General features: G+C 63.8%; 2 protein-coding genes across 8 annotated transcripts in view; one reads left to right on the top strand and one right to left on the bottom strand.

The window, feature by feature from the left end:
• Positions 1 to 3,456, bottom strand: part of TBC1D16 (TBC1 domain family member 16) — a 52,407-nt gene extending 48,951 nt beyond the window's left edge. For 5 of the 6 annotated variants that reach the window (XM_036341063.1, XM_036341065.1, XM_036341066.1 and 2 more), the window contains exon 1: positions 3,363 to 3,456. The gene's annotated coding sequence lies outside the window, so the exon portion shown is untranslated. The remainder of the gene's footprint in view (positions 1 to 3,362) is intronic. The other variant, XM_036341064.1, reaches the window with a different exon arrangement.
• Positions 3,457 to 3,732: 276 nt separating this feature from the next.
• CCDC40 (coiled-coil domain containing 40) lies at positions 3,733 to 23,191 on the top strand. 2 transcript variants are annotated; one of them, XM_036342114.1, is made up of 20 exons: positions 3,734 to 4,209; positions 5,366 to 5,429; positions 7,509 to 7,952; positions 9,033 to 9,156; positions 9,583 to 9,758; positions 10,368 to 10,451; positions 10,702 to 10,921; positions 11,628 to 11,785; positions 11,937 to 12,059; positions 13,220 to 13,341; positions 15,079 to 15,322; positions 15,408 to 15,590; positions 17,865 to 18,110; positions 18,216 to 18,429; positions 19,121 to 19,290; positions 19,442 to 19,533; positions 20,191 to 20,311; positions 20,690 to 20,878; positions 21,146 to 21,304; positions 22,345 to 23,191. In XM_036342114.1, exons 1-20 carry the CDS (start codon positions 4,181 to 4,183, stop codon positions 22,591 to 22,593), a joined length of 3,411 nt encoding a protein of 1,136 aa, XP_036198007.1. In that variant the 5' UTR covers positions 3,734 to 4,180; the 3' UTR covers positions 22,594 to 23,191. The 2 variants fall into 2 exon arrangements, with proteins under 2 accessions (XP_036198006.1, XP_036198007.1); XM_036342113.1 differs by having other exon boundaries at positions 3,733 to 4,209; positions 17,865 to 18,429.
• Positions 23,192 to 23,411: the final 220 nt, after the last annotated feature.

Raw genomic sequence — 23,411 nt, 5'->3', positions numbered from 1 at the left:
GGAGGCCGGACGGTGTGCTCGGTGGTTGGGCGTCCACCTAGGAACCAGGAGGCCACGGTTCACTTCCGGTCCGGGCACAGGCCCGGGTTGTGGGCTCGCTCCCCCGTGGGGGGCGTGCAGGAGGCAGCGGATCCATGATTCTCTCTCATCATGGATGTTTCTATCTCCCTCTCCCTTCCTCTCTGAAATAAACAAAAATATATTTTTTAAAAAATAAAGAGAGGAAGGGAGAGAGAGAAACATCGATTGCTTGCCTCCTGAGGTGCCCTGACTGGGGATGGAACCCGAAACTGGGTATATGCCCTGACCGGAAATTAAAGCCGCCACCTTTGGTGTCCGGGACGACGGTCCAACCAGCCAAGCCATGCCGACCAGGGACCATACATCCCTTTAGACACCTGGGCGGCCTCGCCCCCTGACGCTCGAAGCGAAGGCACAACGGGTGTGGGGGGGGGGGGGTGTCTTCCGCTTGTTCCCTCGCGCTGTCCCTTCCACTCCGCTTCTGCGCTCAGACCCTGGAGTCGGCCGCCGGCCGCCCCTCCTCTCACTCACGGTGCCTACAGAGGCCGCGCGTCACACTGATGTCAGCTACCAGGCAGCTCACCGGTGGGTGTGTTAGAGATGCAAGACCGCGTGACCAAAGGTCGCTCAGGTGGCCAAGAGCATGAAAAAACCACCACTGGCCCGGCAGCCGGCGTGGCTCAGCGGTTGAGCGTCAACCTAAGAACCAGGAGGTCCCGGTTCCATTCCGGGTCAGGGCGCAGGCCCGGGTTGTGGGCTCCATCCCCCGTGGGGGGCGTGCAGGAGGCAGCCGGTCCATGACTCTCTCATGACTGATGCTTCTGCTCCCTCTCCCTTCCTCTCTGACATCACTGATATATATGGGGAGAGATTTCCTGCACATTTCCCTGGGTTTGGGGGGGGGGGTGTGGGGGGAGTGCAGACTACGAATGCAGTAAGTCCCCACGAAACATACAGCTACGTTCTGCGGCTTTAAGAGAAATGGCCGGTAACGAAACTCATTTTACCGGAGGCTACTGATTTAAACAAGAGTTAAGTTCCCACAGTGTCTAATCAGTGTTACAATGAAGCCACGGGAATGCAGCAAGGTGACTGCTGGGACCGCGGGACCGGGAACAATGAGGACCAATAGAGCCGCCTCCGCTGCCAGCCCCCCCCTCCCCACCCCCCACCCCCAGCCTTACGGGGAACTGAGCACTAATCTCACAGAAGAGGGTTCAGGCTGGTGAACAAGATCTGGGTCTCTCAGCGGGGGTGGGGCAGAACGAGGTGAAATCTGGGTTGAAGATTTGTGTTGCCAGGCAACCTGTTTGCCCCCTTCCTGGAACAGCCAGCAGGGATCACCCCCCTCACCCCCCCCAAGTTACAAAGATGAGTGTAAATAACCCTAAATGGTGAATTCCACCCGAGGGACTGCAGTACAAAGCATCAAACAGCAAAACCAACATGTTTCTGCCCATCCAGTTACCAGTGAAAAATCCAAGAAATGGCCATTCATAATAATAACAACAACAACAATAATAATAACAACAACAATAATAATAACAACAATAATAACAACAACAACAATAATAATAACAACAACAATAATAACAACAACAATAATAATAACAACAACAATAATAATAAATAGCAACAAGCCCTTAGCACCCGCCAGGTACTAGATAATCCTTGCAATAGGCCTCCGAGGCAGGTGGTATTATCCACTTCACAGACAGAGGAATGAAGGCCCAAGGAGCTGTCAGCTCCGTGCACGGGGCTGCTGCCGAACCCAGCAGTCTGCTTTGGGGGCCCGCGCTCGTAACCACAGCACGCACGCCCAGACCCCAGCAGAGGCCAGCGCGGGTGGGGGCGGGTTGTGCGAACCCCAGGCTCTCTCTCCAGTGAACGGCCCCTAAGGGTGACATGGGATTGGTCCCCAGTCCCTTGCATTCTAATGAACCACCTGGCAGAGTGAACCCCGCTGTCTCATCTGAGCAAGGGGCCAGGGAGGGCGGACGCGTGAATGATGGGGGCCAGTTACAAGAGGGGAGGCGCCGGGGGTTTTTGGAGCTGGAGCCTCCCGCACCCAAGGCCCCGAGTCCGGTCACTCCTAGCTGCATGAGCTTGGGAAGCCTCAGTGTCCCCGTCTGTGAAGTGGGCACAACCCCCGCCCTGCGTTTCCGGGCTGGTTCTGTGGGTGAAGTGAACTCATGCATGGATACCAGCAGCTTTTTACACAACCACCTCATGGCCGGGGGATTTACCAATTCCACCCAAGAGAACTTCCTTTCGCCATATTCTGAGGCCCTGCTTACCATAAACACCCAACAGCCAACAGGTAATGAACTTCGGCTGCTGTGAAGAGGCATCCGCGTGGGGATACCTTTCCTTTGCAAAAGCTGTCCTGGTATGACGCTTGCCAAGCAACGACATGCAGATGCTTCTAATGGGGGATTTCTAAGACGAACACACAGATTTTTAAAACTTCTCCACTCAGCGGATGGCAGGCCTGGAAGGGAACTCCCGACTGGCCTCTGGTCGCACTTGGATGGTGTGGCTGTGGATGGCCACACAGGACAATGCATGCCTGGGGGGGAGGGGGCGGTAAAGAAAGATGCCCAGGGCAGGTCTCGGCCGCAGACCCTCCCCCTGCAGACGCGGGAGGCAGCCGAACAAGCCTGGTGTCCCAGGTGCGGCGATCTAGTTGGGGTCCTGTTCTACTTCCCAAGTAGATTGCGGGAGCCACGGGATTTCAAGATCCACGGCTCCTGGCGAGGTTCCGGGTTATATTTAGCAAATCGCCTTTTTCTCTTTCTCCTTTTTTCTAGTCTCTTTTCTGTCTTTCTTTTTTAAAAGTAAAGGACAAGGGGGCTGAGCGAGCGCCTAAAGGAAGTGAGTTTCCTGACACGCGGTTCTGAGCCAGACCTCCCGCCGGGCCCCAGGAATGCTGGGGCGCGCGGTGGGGCACAGCACACTTTGGGGGGGTCTGTGTGGGCGAAGAGAGGCCCCTACAACTTCTCATTCGCGTGCTCGGACCAGCCGGCCAGACAAAGACCGCAAGTTCTCCGGGCCACGGCTGCAGACAGATGGGGACCGAGTCTCCCCGAATTAGGCCCGGGGCGCCCCGACCGTCTCAGAGGGGGTCCCCAGAACGCTCCCCGCGTGGTCCGGAGTGCCTGCGCGCCGCCCGGGCCCCGCACCTATCGAGGCTGCGGCCAGACCCTGGTCACTCCCGGCCCGCGGCTGCAGGCCCACGCGCCCCGCGCGCCCACCCTGCGCCTGCCGAGGGGGCGCCGCCGGGTGTCCCGCGGGCGCTTCAAACCCGCCCCCGCAGCCCCAGGCCGGGCCCCGATACCCACCCGGGTCCCACAGCGGGGGCCGGATCCGTGCTGGCTCCGGGAGCCGCCGCCGCCGCCGCCGCCGCCACCGCCGCCGCTGCCAGTGAGGCGCGGCGGGGCGGGGACGCGCGACCAGGCCCGGCCCCCGGCCCGCCCTCGGCCCAACCCGGTCCCCGCCCTCGGCCCAACCCGGCTCGCAGTCCGCCCCAGGCCCGCCCCCGGCCCCGGGCAGACCTGGCACTGACCCGCCACTTCCCTGGTCGCCTTCTCCCTCTGGCCCCCGCTCCCCAGCCCCGCGCCCCGCACCCAAGTGCGCGCTCGCTCTCGCCCCGGCTCTGAGCCTCTGTGGTTTCGATTGGGGTGCGAAGGGAACGGCCCCGCCGCAGGTCCTGGGCTCCCTCCCCCGCGGAGGACCCCTCCCAGGAACCCCGCGGAGGGGGCGCCGCGCCCCCAGGTCTGCAGAGGGGGGGGCGGCACCAGCCCGGGTCCCGGACCCTGAAGGTGCAGCGGGTCCCGGACTGCTCACGCCCCCGCCTCCACCTGCCACCCGTGGGGCACTTAGCGGACCGGATCCCCGGTGCCCCGCGCGGTCCCCGGGGCACCGGAGCGGCCCGGCTGGGCGTACGTTGGCACGATTGTGGATTTAGGGAAACGGAGGCGGGTGGGGTGGAGCCGGGCCTGAGAAAGCGACGGAGAACCCAGATTTATGCTTTAACAGATCGACACCTTGAGGCTGTTTCCAGGGCCATCAATGGCACAATGGCCGCCCGCCCCTCCGCCCTCAGCGCGTGCGTAGTCCCCGCCCGCCGGATGTTGACGGCGTCGCCTAGCAACGGGAGATGGCGGAGCCTGGCAGCAGGGCCAACGGGTCAGCGGGGTCCAGGGACCGCGGGTCTTGGAGGGCCCCCAGGGTCCCCCTTTTCCACTCCCCCCGGGGCACCTCTTCTGCACTTGCCCCTCTCCTCCCGCCCCTCCCGCCCCTCCCGCCCCGGCCCCTCCACCACCCACTCTCTGGGCCGATCCCGCCCGCGGGCGCTCCCACCCCTGCGCACCCCCTCTCCTTCCTCACCGCCCCCTTGTCTGCTCCCGCAGCCTCCCTCTGTCCCCTGCTGCAGGTGCTCCCACCAACCGGACCCACTCGCCCCGCAGTAACCATGGAAACCACTATGGGAGCCCCTGGGGCAGAGCGGGGCACAGGCGTCTCTGGGGGGGGAGAGGGCAGGTGGGGGATGGTCTTCGGGTGCTGCCCCTGCGGTGGCCCCTGGCCCAGGAGCTGGAAGAGCGGCCCCTACCCCGACCCCTACCCCAGCTTCACTTGGGGGTCCCCGCAGTGGGGCAGCCCTGGGCAGACACGCTGAGCACGGATAGATGGTGGTCTGCTAACCATCGTCCCACCAGGCCGTTCTCCTGTACTTCCTTTATTTTTTAATTTTTTAAAAATATATTTTAATTGGTTTCAGAGAGGAAGGAAGAGGGAGAGAGAGAGAGAAACATTAGTGATGAGAGAGAATCATGGATCAGCTGCCTCCTGCACGCCCCACACTGGGGATCCCCACACTGGGGATGGCGCCCGCAGCCCTGAACCGTGACCTCCTGGTTCCTGGGTCCAAGCTCACCCGCGGAGCCACGCTTGCATTTTTAATTAGAAAAAAGCGAAACCATTTTAAGAAAGCTTGTGGCCCAGGACATCGCGCTCTCCAACCCAGAGAGTGCGGGACTCACCCTTTTTCTGCCATGGCCCCTTACTTTGCACCCCCCAGTTTTGTCACCGACGCAGGCATCTGTAAGGTAACTTTTCTCACCTAACCTGCGCGTGCGGTTCCTTTCCTGTTTCAATGATCGCGTTTTTCATCCTTCATTCATGGAGACTCTGGCGGCATTCCCACCACGTGCTGGGCACGCTGGTGCTGGGGTTGGTGACAAACCTGGTCATTAACAAGCACATGGGCGGCTGGACCCCAGGAGGCGGAACGCCCCGGAAGGCAGGCTCTCCGGTGACTCTTCGTCTGTTTCTCCACCACCAGGGCCCGCAGGGAAGGAGATGCAGCGATTGAAGGAGAGGAGGATGGGACCCCCGCGGGCGAGGGGGTGAGTTCCCACGGGACCAGTGCCTGGGTCTGTGTCCAGCAGGGGCTGCAGGGGAGAGGAGGCGCACTTGCTCCAGAAAGTGTCGCTGGTCCCAGAGCAAACCATCCAGCTGCTGAGAGCCCCCTGCCCCCCATGGCTCATGGGGTCCGGCAAGAATGTGGGGACTTGCTCTCAGAGCCCCGAGTTGTTCAGAATTCATTTCCTCTAACGGAGGGCAGTGATCACTACCAAAAGCCAGGGCACGTGCAGATAGGCAATAACCTAGCGACACTCAGAAGTGTGGGTGCCATGTCTCCATGGGCATCATCACACTATCCTATATAATAAAAGAGAAACGTGTAAATTGACCATCCCTCTGCTATGCTCACCAGCCAATCAGGAGTGCGTATGCAGATTAACCTGACAAAGATGGCAGGTTAATTTGCATACACAAGCACCAAGCGGCCTGGGTTCCGGGAACATCCTCAGGACCCAGGTCACTCCTAGCCTGTAGGCCCACATGTAGGCCCTGAGCAGCCGGGGTCCCAGAATGCCCCCGGCCAACCCGGGCCTACGGGCGCAGGCGCCAAGTGGATGTTCCCACCCCGTGGCCGCTTGCGCGTGCACCGGCACCAAGTGGTGGCCTGGGTCCACGCCCCCCAGCCCGGTGCCCACAACACGGGGCTGCCTGTCTGGGAGGTGTGCCCCCGGTGGCAGCCGCACGCAAGGCCCAGTGTCTCCACACGTCCCCCAGCCCAGCGCCTACAATGCGCAGGGCTGGCTGCCCGCCTCGGGGGCGTTCGCTCCCCCCCCCCCCCCCAGTGGCGGGGACGTGCCCCTAGCCCAGTGGACACAACGCAGGGGGTTTTCTGCACATGAGCTGCAGAGGAAACACCTTTCCTTTTTTAAAAAATTATGTTTTATTGATTTTTTATAGAGAAGAGGGGAGAGGGATAGACAGTCGGAAACATCGATGAGAGAGAAACATGGATCAGCTGCCTCCTGCACACTCCACACTGGGGAGGTGCCCCCAACCCAGGTACGTGCCCTTAACAGGAATCAAACCCGGGACCCCTCAGTGTGCAGGCCGACGCTCTACCCACTGGGCCACACCAGTTTGAGCATAAACACCTTTTCTGACCGCTCATTGGCTAAGCTCTCTGTACACTGCCACTCGCAGTGTTCTTGGTAACTTGGGTAATAAGAATCCAAGAAGGTGATCCAGGGTTTTTCCACCTCACTCCTGGAGGAAAAAACGAAGGTCCGCTGCTGGAGGGGCTCAGAAATGTCATATCCTGCCCTAGCCGGTGTGGCTCAGTGGATAGAGCCTCGGCCTGCCGACCGCAGGGTTCGGGTTCGATTCTGATCAAGGACATGTGCCTAGGTTACAGGCTCCTCCCTGGCCGAGGCCCAGGTCAGGGCTCATGCAGGAGGCAGCCAATCAAAGTGTCCCTCTCACATTGATGTTTCTCTCTGTCTCTCCCTCTCTCTTCCACACTCTCTAAAAATCAATGGAAACATATCCTCAGGTGAGGATAAAAAAGAAAGAAAGAAAGAAATGTCATAGCCTATGAAAGATGCATCTTGAAAATGCCTAAAGGAAATTGTCATTTTTTCATGGTAAAGAGACTGGAGTCTGTGTTGATGAAAACACAGGGAGCGGGCCTAAGCCATCAGTAGGACATCCCCTGAGGGCTCCCAGTCTCTGAGAGGGGGCAGGCTGGGCTGAGGGACACCCCCCCCCCCCCCCCTGCATGAATTTCATGCACCGGGCCCCCAGTTTAGGATAAAACCTTGTCCTGGCGGGTCTGGCTCAGTGGCTAGAGACACGGCCTGCGGACTGAAGGGTCCCAGTTTCAACTCCCAGTCAAGGGCACATGCCCAGGTTGCTGGTTCCATCCCCAGTAAGGGGCATGCAGGAGATAGGCCATCGATGATTCTCTCTCATCATTGCTGTTTCTCTCTCTCTCTCTCTCTCTCTCTCTCTCTCTCTCTCTCTCTCTCCCTCGCTCTTCCTCTCTGAAATCAATAAAAACAAAACAAGAAAAAACCTCACCAGACCCCTTATATTTTGTTTCCTGATTTTTTCCTGCTGCACAGCCCCAGGCATCCACGGAGGAGACCCCCGGAGACCAGACCAGTGTAGGAGCCACAGATGCTGCAGAGCCTGCTGAGGGGGAGGCCACCGCCCCGGGGGAAGCCCCGCCCTATGGAGAAGTCCCACCTGAAGGAGAAGAGGAGGAAGTCATGCCTGAAGGAGAAGAGGGGGAAGGAGTGCCTGAAGGAGAAGAGGGGGAAGTGGCGCCCGAATGGGAAATGGAAAACGAGGAGTCGGTGGAGATGGGAGGGGAGCTGGAGGAGGAAGGGGAGCAGGAGTCTGATGTGAAAATCGTGTCCTCTGAGGGGAAAGCCAGCTCCACAGAGGTCACCTACTCAGACACCAGTCTTGGGGACAAGGCCGGGGACTCGGAGTCCGCCCAGCAGGCAGCAGGCTTCTCTGAGTGGCCGGGCCAGGATGCTTCCAGATTTAGGCTCAGCCATTCGGTGAGTAGCCCCAGAGCTGTTTGATGTCAGTGTGCTACTTACTGCCATGGGGGTGTCGCCCAGCATGAGGAGCTTGGGGTGCACATCAAGTACCAATGGCAATCCTGTTAGACATGGCTCAGCAAAGGCGGGGCTCTGAATGCCAAGGTGGGGGTCACTGGTGAGGCATCCCGGTTGCTGGTCTCTGAGCAGCCCGTCCAGGGGGATGGGGTAGACGGTTTCCATTTTGACCATTTGCAAAAGGCACGTGATTTTTTTTCTTAAATATATTTTACTAGAGGCCCGGTGCACAAAATTCATGCACTGGGAGGGGGGATCCCTCAGCCCAGCCTTCACCCTCTCCAATCTGGGATCCCTCTCACAATCTGGGACTGCTGGCTCCCAACCTCTTGCCTGCCTGCCTGCCTGATTGCCCCTAATCGCTTCTGCCTGCCAGCCTGATCACCCCCTAACCACTCCCCTGCCAGCCTGATGGATGCCTAACTGCTCTCCTGCTGGCCCAATGGCCCCCAACTGCACTCCTCTGCTGGCCCAATTGCCCACAACTGCCCTCCACTGCCAGTCCAATTTCACCCCCCAACTGCCCTCCCCTGAAGGGCTGGTTGCCCCCAACTTCCCTCCCCTGCTGGCCTGATTGCCCATAACTGCCCTCCCCTGCCGGCCATCTTGTGGCCACATGGGGGCAGCCATCTTATGTGATGGCGTGATGGTCAATTTGCATATTATCCCTTTATTATGTAGGCTTGATTTCAGAGAGGAAGGGAGAGGGAGAGAGAGAGAAAGAAACCTCCATGATGAGAGAGAATCATAGACCGGCTGCCTCCTGCACACCCCCTACTGGGGATGGAGCCCACAACCTGAGCATGTGCCCTGACCAGGAATCAAACCCTGACCTCCTGATTCATAGGTTGATGCTCAACCACTGAGCCACGCCGGCCGGGCAAGGCACTTGATCTTTATGTCCAAACGAGTTTCTGTTCCTTAAAGATTATGTTGACTTGTGAGCCCTGGAATGAGTGGAACCCAATTCTCAGCCCTGACCAAGCCCCGTGGGCTCAGACTTGGCTGCTCTTGCTGCAGACAGAGTCTGATGAGGAGCTCCAGCGGGGCCCACCGCACCCCCTGCGGCCGAGCTCGAGGGGCCGGATCCCATCCTCGGACGAGCTGTCCCTGACCTCAGAGGAGTCCTTGGCCCCGGAGCCAGGTACCAGGGCCCTGCGCCCGGGCTGAGCCACTGCCCAGCCCCTTGTGGGCCAGGGACGCCCCGCCCGTGACCTCATTTCCTGCGCGGCTGTGCGTCTAGAGATAAAGATATTACTAACCGGGAGGGACAGCGTGTACGGAGCACGGACGCCTCCCCTCGCTCGGTCCTTACAAAGACCCGGAGGCTTTCAGTAACGTACCAAGGCCACACGCCCGGCTGCTGGCCTGATCCCCAGCGGGGGGCGTGCAGAGGCAGCCGGTCCATGGCTCTGTCTCATCATTGATGTCTCTCCCTTCCTCTAGGAAATCAATGAGAAAACAAAATAGACCTCTGCCCCAGTCCTATGGGAGCGTCCCTCTCTTCCCCTCACGTGGCCCGAGGCCTGGCAGTGACTCTGTTAACTCCTCGGTGCTCGCTGTCCCGCAGGCATGGCCGCCCCGGCGTCCCGGCAGCACCCCAGGCCCGGGCCCCCGCCCTCCTTCCTGGACAGGATCCAGCACCTCAGCCTCTCCGAGGAGGGGGTCGCAGAGCCGCCGGGGTCGGAGGGCAGCGACGAGCCGGACGAGGACGTGTCCCACCTGGTGGTCTTGGACCCCAACCACGTAAGGAGGGAGCACCTTCCGGGCTCAGAGCTGCCCCTTCGCCTGCACGGCGGCCTCCCCCCCCCGCCCCGCCCCCCCGCCTCCACGGCCACACGGGCCCCGCGCCGCGCCCACGCCACCTGCTCACTGAACGGGGCTCGGCAGGCGTTGGCCGCGGCTTGGTGAAGCCTGTTCTCAGAGGCTCATATTCCCCAAACCGGCCTGGCCCTGCCGGCCTCAGGGACCGGGCATTCGGGGGCAGGGGGTCCAGGGGGGCGCCTTGGGCAGGCAGGGACGGCCACCCGAGGGGTGAGCCCGCGGGACAGCCCTGTGCTCGCCCGCAGGCAGGTGGCGGCTGCCTGGGAAGGGCCAAGTGCCCATTGGGCGCCGGCCGCCCTCGGCCTGGCAGTGGTGCCAGGACCACCACCTGCCCGCCCTGTCCTTTTGCCAAAACACGAACTCGGGCTTCAGTGCCTGGAACTAGACTCGAGGGCCTGACCGTGTGGTGGCAGAAGTGAGCGCACGGAGGGTCGAAGCCATTTCTGCCCCCATCCCCGCCCCGCCCCCCAGAGAACAACTGTGAGGCCGGAGGGGACGGGACACTAACCCGGTGCTTTGCCGTTGCTGTAGCCCCTGATGCTAAGGTTCCAGGCCGCGCTGAACAGCTACCTGAACCGGCAGGTGGAGAAGCTGCAGCTGGAGCTGCTGGAGCTGGTTCGTGCACCGCCCCCTCCCCACCCCTGGCTGTGTGCCCACATCCCCCCATCCCCCCCTGGCTGTGTGCCCACATCCCCCCCATCCCCCCCGGCTGTGTGCCCACATCCCCCCATCCCCCCCGGCTGTGTGCCCACGTACCCCCACCCCCCTGGCTGTGTGCCCACATCCCCCCCATCCCCCCCTGGCTGTGTGCCCACATCCCCCCATCCCCACCCGTCCCCCTGATCCGCCTTCTCTCCGGCCACAGGGCGTGGCTTCCAAGCAAAGCCAAGCGCAGCGGCAGGAGCTGGGCGTGGACCTGTACGGGGTGCAGCAGCACATGGCGGCCCTGCAGGTGCAGCTGGAGAAGTGCCACGACCGCTACTCCCTGGCCACGTGCGCCCGGCAGCAGACAGAGGAGGAGCTGCAGCGCATGCGCCTGCTCTACACCCGCACCTGCGAGGCCGCCAACGCCGAGCGCAAGAAGCGTAAGAGCCCCGGCCCCCGCAGCCTGCAGGCCTCTCCGTGTGCCATCGCGTCCCCAAGGGCGCCCCCTGCCATCGTGTCCCCGAGCCCTCAGCGCAGCCCCTCCTCCCCTTGGCCCCTGTGCGCCCAACGTGGGAGCTGCCGAGCTTGCTGGGTCCTGGTAGGCAGCTGCCTTTCCAGACATTTGTGCCCCCTTTTCCTAAAGGTGGGTCCCCTGGAGGGCGCCCCTTCTCCATGCCCTGCGATGGCACGTGGGAACGCCCTCGGGACCTGCCCTGTGCGCCTGCGGCTGCGGTGGGAGCCGTGTGGGGAACAGCCGCCCCCCCCCCCCCCCCCCCCGGCCTGTCTGGGCCAGAGCCACCGGCTCCCTGCACCGGCCGCCCTCTCCTGCTCGGCGCCTTGTGCCTCAGCGGGGCCTTGCCTGGCGGCGCCACCGGCTCAGCCCTGCGGTGCCTGCTCTCCCTGCCGCTGGGCCCACTGCTGTTTCCCTTCTGCCACCTGAGGGGCCATGCCACAGGGGTAACACCGGGGCCGGAGGTATGGGAGCCACTGACAAATTCTGCCCACGCTGCCTGCTCGTCCACAAAGAGCTGTTAGCAGCCAGTCAGTAGGAGACGAGCGTGCCAGGAGAGCAGCCGAGGGCGGAGCGGGCAGATGGCGGAGGGCAGGGCAGCGGGTGACGTGCGGCCGGGCCTGCTCCCTCTGCAGTGGCCGCGTTGCAGACCGAGATGGAGCACCTGGCGCTGAACCTGTTCTACATGCAGAACATCGACCAGGACATGCGGGACGACATCCACGTGATGAAGCAGGTCGTGAAGAAGTCGGAGGCGGAGCGGGCGCGGGCCGAGCGGGACAAGAAGCAGCAGGTACCCGCAGTCCCGGCGCAGGCTCTCCCCCACCTCCCGGTGTGCTGGGGCGCCGGCAGCCCCGAGAGGCCCTGGCCAGCCTTGGGGTCACCCCCTCGGGTCAGGGGTCGGGGGGCGGTGCCTGAGAGCCGCCAGGGGTCTCGTTTCCCAGGACCTGCACGTGGACCAGCTCACCACCCGGGCCCATGAGCTGGAGGAACAGATCGCCCTGTTCGAGGCCCAGTCAGGGGCCCAGGCGGAGGAGACCCAGATGCTCCGGAAAGCCGTGAGCGAGGTAAGAGGGACCCCACGCCCTCAGCCCAGAGGCACCCGCAGCACCACCGTGCGGCACCCACGTGCCTGTCCAACGAGTGACTGGGCGGCGGGTCCCCGGCAGCAGCTCCGAGCATCCGGCTGACCCAGGTGGGGACGAGTAGGTACCGAGTGCCTGGTGGCCGGTAGAGTCATTCCCCCGTAGCCCGAGCGGCCGAGGCCCCCAGGCAGCGGGACACTGTGCTCCGCTAGCTGGGCAGACCCTCAGCCAGCTCCCTGGCCACCGGGCGGCCCCGCGGGGAGGGCTGGAGCCTCCCTCTTGCCCGCATCTCCACTCCGGGTGCAGGAAGTGAGGGAGGGAGGGAGGGAGGGAGGGGCCCGGGCAGCCCCAAATTCGGTGGTCAACGCTAGAAACCAAAGCTGCTATGACTTTTTAAAAAATGTATTTTTTTATTGATTTCAGAGAGGAGGGAGAGGGAGAGAGAGAAACATCCATGATGAGAGAGAATCATGGATCGGCTGCCTCCTGCATGCCCCCCACTGGGGATCAAGCCTGCAAGTGCCCTTGACCAGGAATCAAACCCTGACCTCCTGGGTCGTAGGTCGATGCTCAACCCCTGAGCCACACTGGCCAGGCCAGACGCTACTTTTTAATACTAAGTTACAAAGCAACATGTAGAACATGATCACACACACACACACACACACACACACACACACACACACAGGGAGGTGGCACCAGTGTGTAGAAATGATAACCTCCAAGCGGGGCATGATGGGTAGTTTTGTGTTCCTTCTGCTTACTTGTGCAAGAATGAACACCTTTCTTATGTTTTACAAATGAGAGTGTTTAAAATATTTAAAGACTGAATTTAAAGACTGAGTTCAGGCGAGGTCTGGCATCTCAGCCCGCGCCCGGGCATCGTGGCCACGCCCACGTGTGGGGTCTGGCCGGCCCGGTGCCCATCAGTGCTGGCGGCCCTCCGCCTCTTCCTTCCCCGGCCTCCGGCCCACGGGGTGGAGGAGAGGCTCCGCCGGGGTCCGGCGCGTCTGCAGAGCCAAGTTTAACGTTGTGACCAAGAGGAGCAAGGCCGACAGGGGAGGGCAGCCTGGGGAAGGCCCGGGCCCGCGCTTCCCGGGGCCTGGAGCCCAGCAGCCAGCCCTGCCCCGCCTCCCGCCCAGGCCTGCGCGGAGATCGACACCATCAGGATGGAGAAGAAGCTCATCCTGCAGCAGTGGGCCGTCTGCCTGGTGGGCATGAAGCGCCGCGACGAGGCTCACAGGACCATCCAGGAGGTGCTCAGGTACAGCTGCCGGCCTCTCCCTGCGCTGCCCCCCAGGGTCGGGGGGAGCCGGGCTCTGGGTGCCAGGAGGCCCAGGGCAGGGGGAGCCGGGCTCAGGGCGCCAGGTGAACTCAGGGTGGAGAGAGCCGGGTTCAGGGTGCCAGGCGGGCCCAGGGCAGGGGGAGCTGGGCTCAGGGCGCCAGGTGGGCCCAGGGTGGAGGGAGCCGGGATCAGGGTGCCAGGTGGGCCCAGGGCCGGGGGAGCTGGGCTCAGGGCGCCAGGTAGGCCCACGGTGGAGGGAGTCGGGCTCAGGGTGCCAGGCGGGCCCAGGGTGGAGGGAGCTGGGCTCAGGGTGCCAGGCGGGCCCAGGGCGGAGGGAGCCAGGCTCAGGGTGCCAGGTGAGCTCAAGGCGGAGGGAGCCGGGATCAGGGCACATGGTGAGCTCAGGGCGGAGGGAGCCAGGCTCAGGACGCCAGGCGGGCCAGGCCGAGTGATCACAGAGCAGTGGGCATGTGAGAAGTGGGGACTGGGGAGGTGGCGGGCCCCGGTTCAGGTGAGCCGCCTCTTGGGACACAGGAGGCACCTGCAGCCCCGCTTCCGCCCTGAAAGCTCAGATTGTTCACAGAGATTCCAACGTTTCTTTGTCCTTTCAAACTCCCTGCGGCCCCGGGCAGCAGCTTTCATCCTCGGGTTTCCTGGGAGGATGAAGGAGAAACGGAGGGGAGAGAAAGGGGCGTTTTCTGCGGGAGAGAAGGCGGCCCTTTGATTCGAAGCCTCGCCACCTGTGTGGGCACTCCACCCTTCAGGGCTGTCCTGCCGCCGCGTTCCAGCGCAATCCCGCCTGAGGGGGAGGCAGAGGCCCCCGCGGTCCCCGCTGTCACTCCCAGCCGGTGGGGTGTCCACGGCCAGGTGCTGGAGGCTCCAGGCACAGTGCCGCCTAATCCCCAACCCCCCCCCACCCCCCCACCCCCGCTGAGGCGACTCAGAAGGGACACCTGGTGGCACGTCCCTCACCTGCTTAGCGCTAACCGGGTCTCCACTCCCGGGCCGGCTCGGAGCCTGGCAGGGACCAGGTGCCCAGGAAAGACTCGCTACCCAGGGGACAAACCGCCGGGTCAGAGGGCCCCTCCCTGGCCTCCCCGTTGCCCAATGCCCGGTGCCTCCAGGCCGTAACCCCATGTCCCCCGGGCCTCCCATAGCCTGTGCCCCAGCTATTCCTATCCCGGTCCAGGAGTATCGTCATGGCTACGGGAGACAGACCGATGGCCTCCTCAGTCTGCTAGCTTCCCCTCCCCCAGCCCCCACCATAATCACAACCTTGAAAGAGTATTTATTTATTTATTTATTTTAGGTGTAAAGCGTTTTTTTTTATTGTTTTATTGCTTAAAGTATTACAAAGTATTTTTAAACTTTTTTTTTTATTGATGTCAGAGAGGGAGCGGGAGAGATAGAAACATCAGTGATGAGAGAGAATCATGGATCAGCTGCCTCCTGCACGCCCCCTACTGGGGATCGAGCCCACAACCCAGGAATGGAACCGTGCCCTCCGGGTTCATAGGTCAGCGCTCAACCACTGCGCCGCGGGGCAGCACCCAGAGAGCTTAGCCTGGGCCTGGGAACGGGTGATGGCTCCATCGGTGCATCCGGACGACAGCCCCGGCTGCTACTAGGAGGGTCCCTCCGGGCGGGGCCGCGGGGCGGGCGCTGGCCGGGCTCTGCCGTCCGCTCGGGGCTGACCCGGCTCCGCGGCCCGCGCAGCGAGTGCCAGCACCAGCTGAAGGCGGCGGACGGCGAGGTGGAGGCCTACAAGCGCTCCATCGTGCAGGAGGAGGAGCGGAACGAGACGCTGGCCCGCGTGCTGCGCCGCGCCGAGGCCGAGGGCCGCCTGCTGCAGAAGCTCACGGCGCAGTGCCTGGCGCGGCAGGAGGCGCTGCAGAGCCAGCTCAGCACCTACCAGCTGGTGCTGCAGGACACGGAGGGCCAGCTGAGCACCGTGCGCGGGGTACGCCGCCCCCTCCCCCCACGCACAGCGGGGCGCCCCCGTGGCCTCCCCCCCACCACCGCCCTCACTGCCCCCCCCTCCCCAGGAGCACAAGGAGATCAGGGCCGAGCTGGTGGCGGTCCACCAGTCCATCCGGCAGGAGCTGGACCTGCGGCGGGACCTGGACACGGCCATCGTGCGGAAGCTGCAGGAGCAGACGACCTCGAACAAGATGACCAAGTACTTCCACCAGCTGCTCCACAAGCTGCAGAAGCAGAAGACCAACCTGGTGCGCCACCCGCCGCCTCCCACCGCGGCCTCCAGGGGGCGCCCGGGGACCCGCCAGGCCACAGACCGCAGAACCCGAGTGGGCAGGGGCCCGGGGGTGTCTGTTCACGGATCACATTCTCCAGCTGTAAAAGCCATGATTTTGTGCCCGGCCGGGGTGGCTCAGCAGATAGAGCATCAACCTGAGGACTGAAGGGTCCCGGGTTCGACGTGGGTCAAGGGCACGAGCCTGGATGGCGGGCTGGATCCCAGGCGTTTGGTTGTGGAAAGCCGGGGCACCCACAGGGCAGTGAGCGGAGACTAGGCAGCTGCCATCTGCCGCCAGGGGTGAGCCTCCTAGGAGGCTGGCATAGTTCCTGCTGGAAACCTTTCTAAACACACGTGCTCATACATGTGCAACGAAGTAAACACAGGCACACGAAGACACGGAAACACTCGTGTCCACATCCCCGTGCACACACGAGCAGACACACTCGTGGACACAGGTAAACGTGGGTGCACACAGGTACTCACACCTTCACCTCGGGCTCACTACACGTCCGTTTTTAAGTCCATCCTAACCCATCTTCTTAATACACCTTTCCTATTCAGGAAGGTTACTTTTTATGTCCGGCCGGTGGGGTTCAGCCTAGGAACCAGGAGGTCACAGTTTGATTCCCGGTCAGGGCACAGGCCCGTGTTGTGGGCTCGATCCCCTGTGGGGCGTGCAGGAGGCAGCAGGTCCATGATTCTCTCTCATCATTGATGTTTCTATTTCAGTCCGCGGGCCGACACTCTACCCGCTGGTCTAGGTCTAACTGTTTATTAAAATGTGGGTAATGCCTGGGGGGGACCAGAGGCGGTGCTCCCCAAATGTCAGCCGTCGTCACTCTGTCTTGGTGGGTGCGGTCAGGAGGCCCAGCCGAGCTAAGGTGACCCGCCACCCAGCTGGCGGCTCACCCGGCTGCTGTCTCCCTGGTGGCCTGCTCACCGTCCTGGACACGGGGAGGAGGCGGCTGTCCCCAGGAAGCGGGACACGGGGCTGGGAGCACTGCATCTCTTTGGGAGGTCCTGGCTGACATCCCGGAAGTCCCGCCAGTCCATTTTCTGGCAATTGGGAGCAAGACCACCAGCTGGGAGCTAAGTAGGTGCCCTGGAGAAGCTAAGGAGTGTGGTGGGTGTGAAGTAACCTGCCGGCCCTGCTTCAGACCTCCAAGGCCAGTCCCCGGGTCTCCGGGCCCCCAGACCTACCCTGTCCCCCGCTGCCCAGGAAACTCGAGCATTAGTACCGTCCGTGTCCAGAAGAGGGCAGTAAAGAGTCTTCCCAAACTGGCCAGCTGGGCGGGCGGGTGGGGCCTGTCTGGGATGGTGACCCGGACTGTGAATGGGCGCCTTCCCCTGGAGCTGGGGGGAAGGTGGGAAGTGTCTACGGTGCCGTCTAGACAGGTCACGCAGGAGCCGTACTGACGTCCCAGGAGGCCAGGGCGTCTCAACAAATACAGCCGGGGGGGGGGGGGGGGGGAGGGGGAGGGCGGGCTGTACGGTCGTGGGGGGGGGGCGGGGGGCAGCGGAGAGAGGAAGGCAGGGCCCTGAGAAGACCCCGGGGTGACCTGGCGATATCAGGGGTAAAGAAAGGGACGGGCTCAGAGGGCCCGAGGGTTACCGCAGGGGCAGGGCGTGGCGAAGTGGGATGCTGGGGGCGTCTGTCCCAGCTGGGCAGGGCCGGCTTTAAAACCTAGAGGTGGGGGGGTTCTAGAAAGGCACTCAAGTGGCTGGCCAGCGGGTGCGTGTAGGACAGCCAGCTGGGGTCTGGGGGCGGAGCCCAGGGGGCCTGCAGCGTGGCGCGGGGGGGGGGGGGGGGGGGGGGGAGGGGGGGTACGGGCAGGAGCCAGGGGAAGGTGAGGGAGCGGAGGCTTTGTGGGGGCAGCGAGGGCCTGGGGCTGGCGGAGGGTCAGGGCACAGCTTTTGTTTGGGGGGGGAGGGATTTATACGGAAGGACTGGGAGAGGGACGGTTCCTGGTGGTGACGGGCCTGCCTGAGGCAGGAAAACGGGCCATCTCCTCACCTGTATGCACACATTTCCGCCCAGTGTGGCCACGGCCTAAGGAGAAGCAATGCAGCCTTCCTTGGTTGTGAGAGGCCCTCAGGGTCCCGGAGACAGAGAGGAACCGGTTTCCTGCGCTCCCGGAGGTGGGGCCCTTTCTCCCGACCAGGGCCGACCTCTAGGAGGTGGGGGCCCCTCCGCAGCCTCCCAGGAAAAGCGAAGGTTCCGACGCGCCTCCCGTCGGTCCTGCAGGTGACACACCTCTCCAAGATCGACGGCGACATCGCCCAGGCCACGCTGGACATCACCCACACCAACTGCCGGGCGGACACGCACCGGGAGGCGCTGGCCGAGCTGGACAGGGAGGTGCAGAAGGCCAACGAGCTCATCGGCAACAGCGAGAGCGAGATCACCCGACGCACCATCCTCATCGAACGCAAGCAGGGCATCATCAACACCCTCAACAAGGAGCTGGAGCAGATGGTCTCCGAGATCGGGGTGGGCGCCGGGCCGCGGCCGGCCTCGGGGAGGCACCCCAGCCTGCGCCCCCGGAGGGCAGGCCTCTCACCAGAGGCCCCCGACCGCGGGCGGGTCTCCCCGCAGGGGGAAGAGCTGGGGCCGCTGGAGCTGGAGATCAAGAGGCTGAGCAAGCTGCTGGACGAGGTGGGCGCCAAGGTGACGCAGGGGCAGGTGAACTGGCTGCGCCTCCAGCAGGACATGGTGCGGGCGGCGCAGGAGCGCGAGGAGCAGCTGGCCGCCCTGAGCCTCTTCAGCAAAGAGGTGCGCGTCCTGGAGCAGAAGAAGCTGAGGACCGAGAGTGAGTGCCGCCAGCCCGGGGCGCCCCCCAGCCCTGGGTCGCCCCCCAGCCCCGGGTCGTCCCCCAGCCCCGGGGCTCCCCCCAGCCCCTGGTTGCCCCGCAGCCCCTCGTCGCCTCCCAGCCCCGGGTCGCCCGTGAGGGACAGGGCCGTCGGGGTGGAAGGGTGTAGGGGCACAGAGGGCCTCGCTGCCTTCTCGCCAGCCTTGCAGCAGCCCCAGCGATGCTCACTACGTGGCCCAGGGTGTGGCTCTGAGCCGTGGCCCTGACTGGCGGTGGGCTGCAGTCATGGTGGTGGGTGAGGTGCGAAAATGTACTGCGTTTGTTAAGTTTGGGGTCGAGGGCGCTGCCAGAGCGGTCACATGCGAGTGCCCTCCGCCCACGATAGACGCTCCCCTGAAATCTCACAGACACCGGGTCCCGGGGCTGGAGCCCCGCGCGGGAGGCCTGGGCCCGGCTCGGGGCTCCAGGAGGAGCGCCTTCCTCTGCAGCTGCCCGCCGGGAGTCTGCGTGCCCTCCCTCGTCACCCCCACTTGCTGGTCATCCACCCCATCCTCCCAGGTCCCCCAAGGGCCAGGCTTTGGAAACCAAGCGGCCAGAGGGGACCGCTCCCCTGTCCCCCGGCCCCAGAGGGACGTGATGGGGGGCGCCAGGAGGACAGGGGGGCTCAGCCGCCCGCGTGCCTCCGCCACAGAGAAGATCGAGCAGGAGAAGAGGGAGCAGAAGGACATGGAACGGCACATGAAGGACCTGGACAACGACCTGCGCAAGCTCAACCTGCTCCTGAGCCGCAACCGCAGCAGCTCCGAGGGCCTGCAGCAGGCCAACCTGCTCGCCGAGAGCCAGTTCCTGCACGCGCTCAAGGTGCGCCCGGCGGGCGGGCCCACGGGCCCAGGGCAGGGCGGGTGGTAGTGGGCACAGCGTGGACACACGCGTCCCCTGGGGCAGGGTGGGAGGGGTGGCACGGCCCTGGGCCCCGCATCCACCAGCCCTGTCCCCCCCGCCCCCCCCTCAGGCTGCAGAGAGGGAGACCATTGAGATGCAGGACAAGCTGGAGCAGCTGAACCAGGAGAAGATGTCGCTCCTCAACCGCCTGGTGGAGGCCGAGTGAGTGCTGCCGCCCGCCCCGCTGGGCCCCTGGGAGCGTCCTGGGTTGACCGGTCAGCGTGGCTCAGACATTGAGTGTCCACCTATGAACCAAGAGGTTCCGGGTTCGATTCCCGGTCAGGGCACAGGCCCAGGTTGCCGGCTCAATCGCCAGTAGGGGGCGTGCAGGAGGCGGCTGGTCCATGATTCTCTCTCATCATAGATGTTTCTCCCTTCCTCTAGCTAAAATCAATAAAAATGTGTTTTAAATAAATAATCCCTCCCAAGTTGGGTGATTCCAGAGACAGCTGGCCGGCACCACGGGCTGCTGGTTCCAGAATGGGGGGTGGGGGGTTGGTTCTTATGTAACAGCCACGCCCCGCGCCCCGGCCTGGGCATCAGCTTATGCCGCCTGCCCCTCAAGGGCCTTCCTAGAAGAGGAGGCAGAGGGTCTCCCATAGCAACTGCACGCAGTCGCAGACATGGGCCCTCAGGCCAGAGCCCGCCCACCCGCCCTGGACACGCCCGCTGCGCCCACCTCTGCCGGACCCGCCCCCCCCCCCCCCCCCCGCGGCTGCTCCCTTGGGGGGGTGGGGTCCTGAAGCAGGAGCTCAGGGAGCCTCGGGAGGAAAGCTCCCGAACCCTCCAGCTCCCACGCGGCCGCTCCTCCTCTTAAAGACACCAGATCCTGCTTTGGGAGAAAAAGATCCAGCTGGCGAAGGAGATGCGGGCCTCGGTGGACTCGGAGACGGGCCAGAAGGAGATCCGGGCCATGAAGGCGGAGATCCACAGGATGAAGGTGTGGGGCGTGGAGGGTCCGGGGTCGGCGGGAGCCCCAGCACAGCGACCCGCACTCCAAGCCCAAGTGCAGCGCCCTGTCCCCCACGCTGCCCGGGTGTCGGTCCGTCCTCCCTGAACTCCCTGCGGAGCAACACGGACCCACGGCCGCACGCGCATCTCACCAACCACTGTCCCGTCCTTCCGCGTTCTGCGCGCAATATTGTAAAATGCCGCTCGTGCCGGCTGGTGTGGCTCAGTGTTGAGCATCGACCTGGGAACCAGGAGGTCGAGGTTGAATTCCCTGTCGGGGCGTAGGCCCGGGTGGCGGCTCCACCCCCAGCGGGGGCCGTGCAGGAGGCGGCCGGTCCGCGATTCTCTTCTCTGCCCCGTGCACCAGTTCAGGCACAAGCAGCTGCTGAAGCAGCAGGAGCGGATGATCCGGGACATGGAGCTGGCCGTGGCCCGCAGAGAGACCATCTCCACCCAGGCCGAGGGCCAGCGCAAGATGGACAAGAAGGTGCTCACCCGGTCGGACTTCCACCACAAGCAGTTGGAGCTGCGGCGGAAGATCAGGGACCTTCACAAAGTAGGGAGCCTGCTGGGCGGCCTGGCCACAGCCAGCGTGCCCCCCCTCCCGACCCCGGGCCCCCTGGCGCGTGGCCAGAATGGCAGGTGGCATGGGCCAGGGCTGCCCAAGCCGTGCCTGCCTCCTCAGCAATGGGCTTAGCCGGCACTCGCCCCGCCCTCCCAGGTTCCGAGGGGCGGGGCCTACCCTCTCCCCCTCTGGGAATCCCTCACACTGTGTGCAGGGCGGGCTGGGCAGGGCCTGACAGGTGACCCGCGGGTCCCCCAGGCCACCGAGGAGACCAGCAGAAGCATCGCGGAGATGGAAGAAAGACAAAAGCGCATGAGCAGCTCCCTGCACGAGAAGCAGGCGCAGCTGTCCACCATGCAGGCCCAGGCCGAGGAGCTCGACGCCACCCTGGAGCAGCTCGTGGCCCATAAGCGGCAGGTAGGCAGGCCGCAGGGCCCCAGGGCCTCAGGGCCGTCAGAGAACCCGGCCGGGGTCTGCCCCCGCAGCAGCAGCCCATGCGGCTGTGGGCACGGCCTCCTCCCGCCAAGTGCATGTCACACGCATCAGGCTCCTTTGCGGTCCAGGCTCGGCCCCGGGAGCCAGGGCTGCCGGGTGGCGCAGAAAGACCACAGCCCGCCCTCCCCGAGGTTCCGGGTCTGGGGGCGGGAGGACAGACAATCAGGAGTCCGAGAAAGCACCCCGTGTGTTAGATGGCGCAGGTGCTCTGGAGAAAAATAAGCAGAAACATCGCGAGGTGGGATCGCACCTTTAGGCCGGGGAAGCGGGAGGGTACCACCACCCCTGGCAGAGGGACCAGGGGGTAGAGCTGGAGCTCCAGACGGCCCCAGGTCCCCCAGAGCCACAGGCCAGTCTGCCGTGTAGGGGGCCCCCCCTCCGGAGAGCAGGATCCCGGCTCTGGCCTCTTTTCTCAGGGGACGGGCCGATGTCGGAGGGGTTTGGGTGCGGCTGCGGGTGATGTGTTGGCAGGACCAAGGGCTCTGAGGTTGAGTGAGTAACGGAAGGTGAAGGGTGGACACAGGAAGCCCGTGTGAGGCCATCGCAGTACGTAAGGAGGACGGTGATGCACGGACAGGGCCGTGGCCCGCCATGGGGCTAGTGGGCAGCCGTCGGGTCTGCAGATAATTTCAGAGCTGTCCCAGTGGGGTTTCCTGCGAGGCTGGATGGGCGTGAGCAGAAGAGAAGGGCCAGGCAGGACTCGGGGCTTGGGCCTGGTCAGTGGAGATGGGGAGCAAATGGAGGGAGGCACCCAGAACCAGCCCTGGCACCCAGCGGCCACCTGCCTCTGGGAGGCTCCGCCCAGCCTCCTCCCCTGGCCCTGGGGGCTCAGTGCCCCCAGGCGTCCCTTTCTTGCAAGGCTCTGTCCTTCGTCATCTCCTCGAGTCTGGGTTTGTGGAGGAGGCGGTGGGTGTCCCCTTTTAAGTTGCACAGCCTGACACACGTCTCTGATCCGGCCCAAGAACTTCTCCGAGCTGGTGACCCTGCAGACGCGCCTCAAGCACCTGCAGGCGGTGAAGGACGGCCGGTACGTGTTCCTGTTCCGCACCAAGGCGGCGCAGGTGGAGGAGCGCAGGCGCCTGGACCACCGGCTGGCCGCCATCGGCGCCATCCTGGACCACGTGAAGGACGAGCACCCCCAGTTCCAGGAGGCCCTGCTCAAGCTCAGACAGACGATCGCCAGCCAGCTGGACGCCCCCGGTCCCTCCTAGCGCGCAGCCCTGCCCGCACCTCCCAGGCCGGCCGGGAAGAGACCAGGGTGCTGCGTATTCCCTGGGAGCCATATGTTTTTGTGTCCCTGGGAGCCACGTCCACCCGCAGAGAATGACGCTGAGAGAACAGGCCAGCGCTGCAGGACACTCTGGCCACCCGCTTGTTTAAACCAAGTCACTTCCCGCGTTTAGGCAGGTCATCCCTTCGCAGAGGCAGCGCCCGGGAGGCAGACCCTATTCCCAGGTGGACGGAGCACGTGCTCCCCTGAGCACCACCTGGGCTGTGGAGGCTCCCGTTTCTGCACGTGCGCATCTGCAGACTCACACCCACCTCCTCCTGGGCAGCTTCTCCTCCCACCCCACAGAGAACCCGGGTCCCTTCTCCTCCCCCACTCCTAGCCAGCGTTAAATCCAGACTCTCCCCCGGAGGGAGAACGAGCTTACAGAGAGCCGATGGCTGAAATAAGACAGACCCGTCCCAGGGCCGCCCACTGGTCCCGCCTCCAGGGTCGGAGCGCCCTCCTCCCGCACCCGGTCCCCCAGCACCTGTTAGCCGGCCTCTCTGCAGTGTAACGGGAAGGGTTCTACAGAATTTCACTTGCACACTTTTCAACAGAAAAGTAAATATTTTTTCCTGAAGATGGGGGAAGGCATATTTCTTCTCAAACATTTGAGAAACACAAAACCCATAAGGAATCGGGGGCGCCACCGCCCGTGCCCCGCAGGTGCCCCGGGTTTCCCTGGGGAGAGCTCCCGGGCAGGACCACGCGTGCGCTGTGTCCGCTCGAGGAGCTTGCTCCTCCAAACACAGCATCTTC

The sequence above is a fragment of the Myotis myotis genome, unplaced genomic scaffold (genome assembly GCF_014108235.1).
Source record: "Myotis myotis isolate mMyoMyo1 unplaced genomic scaffold, mMyoMyo1.p scaffold_m19_p_17, whole genome shotgun sequence".
In the NCBI taxonomy this organism is placed as follows: Eukaryota; Metazoa; Chordata; class Mammalia; order Chiroptera; family Vespertilionidae; genus Myotis; species Myotis myotis.
This window is presented reverse-complemented; position numbering and strand designations above follow the sequence as displayed.